This window comes from Trypanosoma conorhini (assembly GCF_003719485.1).
Source record: "Trypanosoma conorhini strain 025E chromosome Unknown Tco_14.4_contig_00917, whole genome shotgun sequence".
In the NCBI taxonomy this organism is placed as follows: Eukaryota; Euglenozoa; class Kinetoplastea; order Trypanosomatida; family Trypanosomatidae; genus Trypanosoma; species Trypanosoma conorhini.
Genome location: NW_021705010.1, coordinates 1 through 3751, shown reverse-complemented (window position 1 = coordinate 3751; position 3751 = coordinate 1). Strand labels below are relative to the sequence as shown.

The 3751-nt window shown below is 54.5% G+C and overlaps 3 protein-coding genes across 3 annotated transcripts in view, besides 5 other annotated features; all 3 read left to right on the top strand.

The window, feature by feature from the left end:
- Positions 1-459, top strand: part of Tco025E_08929 (large subunit ribosomal protein LP0) — a gene marked incomplete at both ends in the record, with an annotated part of 627 nt that extends 168 nt beyond the window's left edge. Inside the window, one exon of the mRNA XM_029375760.1 lies at positions 1-459. This exon is cut by the window's left edge and continues 168 nt beyond it. Coding sequence (XP_029224128.1) covers positions 1-459 — 459 coding nt within the window.
- Positions 460-629: 170 nt separating this feature from the next.
- Positions 630-666: a sequence feature (A-rich).
- Positions 667-817: 151 nt separating this feature from the next.
- Tco025E_08928 (uncharacterized protein) lies at positions 818-1222 on the top strand (the record flags this gene model as incomplete). Its single annotated transcript, XM_029375759.1, has 1 exon — positions 818-1222. The coding sequence occupies one exon, from the start codon at positions 818-820 to the stop codon at positions 1220-1222; it is 405 nt and encodes a 134-aa protein (XP_029224127.1).
- Positions 1223-1287: 65 nt separating this feature from the next.
- Positions 1288-1339: a microsatellite.
- A 269-nt stretch (positions 1340-1608) lies between these two features.
- Tco025E_08927 (uncharacterized protein) lies at positions 1609-2949 on the top strand (the record flags this gene model as incomplete). Its single annotated transcript, XM_029375758.1, has 1 exon — positions 1609-2949. The coding sequence occupies one exon, from the start codon at positions 1609-1611 to the stop codon at positions 2947-2949; it is 1341 nt and encodes a 446-aa protein (XP_029224126.1).
- A 5-nt stretch (positions 2950-2954) lies between these two features.
- Positions 2955-2992: a sequence feature (A-rich).
- Positions 2993-3393: 401 nt separating this feature from the next.
- Positions 3394-3452: a microsatellite.
- A 24-nt stretch (positions 3453-3476) lies between these two features.
- Positions 3477-3520: a microsatellite.
- Between the last annotated feature and the right edge of the window lie 231 nt (positions 3521-3751).

Here is a 3751-nt window from a genome sequence, read left to right as displayed (position 1 = left end):
GTGGACAACTCAACGGCCACACTGCTGCAGAAGCTGGATATCTCCCCGTTCTACTACCAGGTGGAGGTGCAGTCCGTGTGGGACCGTGGCATCCTGTTCCTCCGTGAGGATCTCTCCATCACCGACGAAGTCGTGGAGAAGTTCCTTCTGGACGGCATCAGCAATGTCGCTGCCATGTCGCTGGGCGCTGGCATCCCGACGGCGGCCACGCTGCCGCACATGATCATGGACGCCTTCAAGAACCTCCTTGGCGCCTCTGTTGCCACCGAGTACGAGTTCGACGAGTTCGACGGCAAGAACCTGCGCCAGGCCGCTCTGGAGGGCAAACTTGGCGGTGGTGCGGCTGATGCTGCTGCCCCTGCCGCCGCCGCTGCCGCTGCCCCTGCCGCCGCCGCCGCCGCCGCCGAGCCCGAGGATGAGGAAGATGACGAAGACTTTGGCATGGCTGGACTGTTCTAAACGGCACAGTGGAGAGAAAAAGTTTCCGGATATATTATTGATTTTTTGTTTTTATTTCTCATTCACAATAGCAATCTGTTTTGATGGGCCACTGGAGGCGAGGTGGCTGGCTTGTGTTTAGAGTGCGTGAACGTTGACTGACGTCACCGTTTCTACGCTGTGCCCACTTCTTCTGGTTTCTTGTTATTGTTATTTTCCTTCTTTCTTCCCTGTGTGTTTGTGCCTGGATGCGTCCTGAAGCCAAGCGGGACACACAGCAGCGACTGTCGCGGCCCGTAGCGAAGAAAAGAAAAGGGAAAAGTTAGAATATTTTCCTCTTTTTCTTTTTTCTTTTGGCTGCAGTTGAGTTGACCCGGGTATGTCGCGCTCCCTCATTGTGCTTTTGACGTACGACGATCCGGAGTGCGGCGGGGCCGCGGACGCCCTCGTGGAGCACCTGCAGCGGGACTGCGCTGTGGCGGCGGATCGGTGTCAGTTGACGGTGCGCCCGATAGCCATTCTGCACAACGCCTCCCACCGGGACGCGCTGTACCGCACACTGCAGGACCTCTTCCAGGTGAAGCCGAAGGACATTTACGTCATCACCTTTTTGAAGGAGAACAACTTTGCGGAGTACCGCAAGGTTCGCGAGCTGTGCAACGGGGTGAAGCCGTCTTGCATCAAGAATCAGTTGCTGACGCACGTGGCGAATTACAGCGATGTGGGGCTCATCATACGGAATCTCGTGCGGTTGGTACTAGAAGAAATGCGGAAGGAGGTGTGAGCGGCGTGCTTGGATCCAAAAGAGGGGGCGGGCCTTACATGTGCTGGCTGTGTGATGTGCCCAGTGGAGAGAGGGCGAGGGAGGGAGGGAAGGGAGGAATAGATGGGGAGCGATGGACTTCGTCTTCTCACTTGTTGCCTACGTGTGAATAAAGCTTGACAGTGCGCCATCGTTGGTGCGCCTGCGCTGCATACAACGAAAACCAAAAAACCTGCCGAGGTGCTCTGCCCTGCACTCTCACGCTGGAAGGACAAATGCGTGTGCGTTTTTTTTTGTCTTCTCCTTGCTTTTTTTCCGCTCCCTCTTTCATCTCCCGATTCTTTATTATTGTTTTTTTTTGCTTGTCTCTCAATTGATGGCGGCACCCGCCCAATTTAGGCCGCCAAATGAGCGAACAAAGCGATAATGTGTCGGAGATGGAGAGCGACCCGTTTTTGCTGCATGAGACGCTCACACCGCTGTGGCATCAATTCTCTTTCTCGCGTCAGCAAGGCCCACTGCCGACTCTGGCGGATCACCCGTCGGGCCTTCGTCTCTGGCGGCCGGCGGCGAGGGGCAGCCGCAACAGCGCCGCAGGGTTTGCGCCCCCCGGCTCACGCGCTGCTTTCGACGCCAGCGCCAGTTTTCCCGCTGGTCTTCTCCCTGTTTTTGGGGCGCTGCAACTGGCGAGAAACGGGTACGAGGAGGACAGTAAGCCGCAGCAGCGCCACCGTTCCCTGTCGTCGACTTCGTCGGCAAGCCATGCAACTGCATTTGACGGCACGCGGCCGCTGGTGAGGCTGTTTCGCTGCTCCCGTACCACGGCGACGATGAGTTTATCGGACGAGTACCGCACAACCCCAACCAGACAACTCCGAAAGTGCAATTCCCATTTGCGTTTGGTGCGCTTCCCGGCCAGGAAGAATCTACCACAGACTCGACGACGCGCCGCCGCAACGATCATTCGGTGGTGGCGCTCAAAGGGGGTTCGTGTGGAGGAGCGCCGTCTTTTTGCTTCGAGGCTCATTCAAAGAGTGGGGCGCGGATATTTGATGCGGAAACGTCTGAAGTTCCGGGTGGAAGTGGCAAGGGACCGCGCTTCATCGTTGGCCCGAAGTGTGCGCTTGTGCGCCAGCATCTCAACGCGGCTGCACAAATTAGCGGCCGCAAGCGCCACTCGAGTTCCTGCGGACGGACTCGGTTTTTCGGTGTACGACGGCCGTGGCCTATCCGACTCCAAAAAAAGAGCCTCAGCGAGGTTTTACAGTGCCGCGCCGGGCCAAGTGGCGAAGGCTAACGCCTCCATGCGCGCCTTCGGCAAAGGGGTTCGTGGGGTGCACCTGGTGAATTTTGGCTTTAGCAACAGCCCCGACGCCTCCACAGCGGACGCTAGTGCGGGCGCAAGGAGCGTCGGTGCTTTTGACGGGAGTAATTTCTCAGTGTCCACTCACGTCAATGAAAATGCTGAGCCAAAGCAGTCCCCACTCCATTCCCATCGCGAGGGTATACATGCTTTGTCTCTGTCCCACCTGGTGTTGCCTAACAACGCGAATAGGGTGGAGGAAGCACGGCCGCAAAGCGAAGCGTTCTGTTGCATGTTCAACAGCCGTGTTTCGCTGGAACCTCTCTCCATTAAAGTTGTGCGTGCATCGTCCTCCATTGATCACGCCGAGTTGGGGCCGTGGAACCCTGCGTCTGCAAAACGAAGTACCATTGAACGTGTTCGCCCCGACGCGTCTTTGATGTAATATGCTTTGTTTTTGCTTGTTTGTTTTTTCTTGTTTTTGTGTGGTATTTGGCCTCTCAAGGCCGTCGGGCATTTTATTATGTCCTTTGTGGAAGCTGATTTTCCCTCCTTTACTCTTGCCACTCTGCATTATCGGACTGTGTAGGTGTTGGGACGCCGATCTTGTCCCACGATTCTGCGGGGCTGAGAAGTGTGAGAGAGGAGGGTGCATATACATCGTTTTGCATTTTTTTTTCTTGCGTATTGCTACAACATGTCCTACTTGTTGTTGTTGGCATTTACTTCCCCCGTCTTCCTTCATTCTATATACACTTTGCTTCCACCTCCACGCTCTAGTGCACTTGCACATGTGGCGTATCTATATTGTTTGCCAATAGTTGGCCCTGCCATCACGAGTCATCCTCTCTTTTTTTTGTTTGCTGCCATTTTATATATGTATATATACATACATATATACATATATGCATACATACATATATACATATACATATATACATGTATACACTTATGTTTTTGTTGGTATTTTGATGGGTTTTTGTGTTTCATGTGTGTGTGTGTGTGTGTGTGTGGTGCTCGCCGCCTTCCCCGCTTGCCCATCCCTTGTTGCTTCGCGTGTCATTTGTTATGGTTCAACATTATTATTCTTCTTTTTCTTTTGGTGTGTGTTTGTTGTTGTCCATCGCGTCGCACGAGAGGGACTTTGCAGGGGGCGCCATGCAAAGTTGGCTCACACATGCACTGGAGGAAAAGTACATTGAGGCGCTGCAGGGGCTGGATGGGGCCGACGGCGTGTACTGTACGGC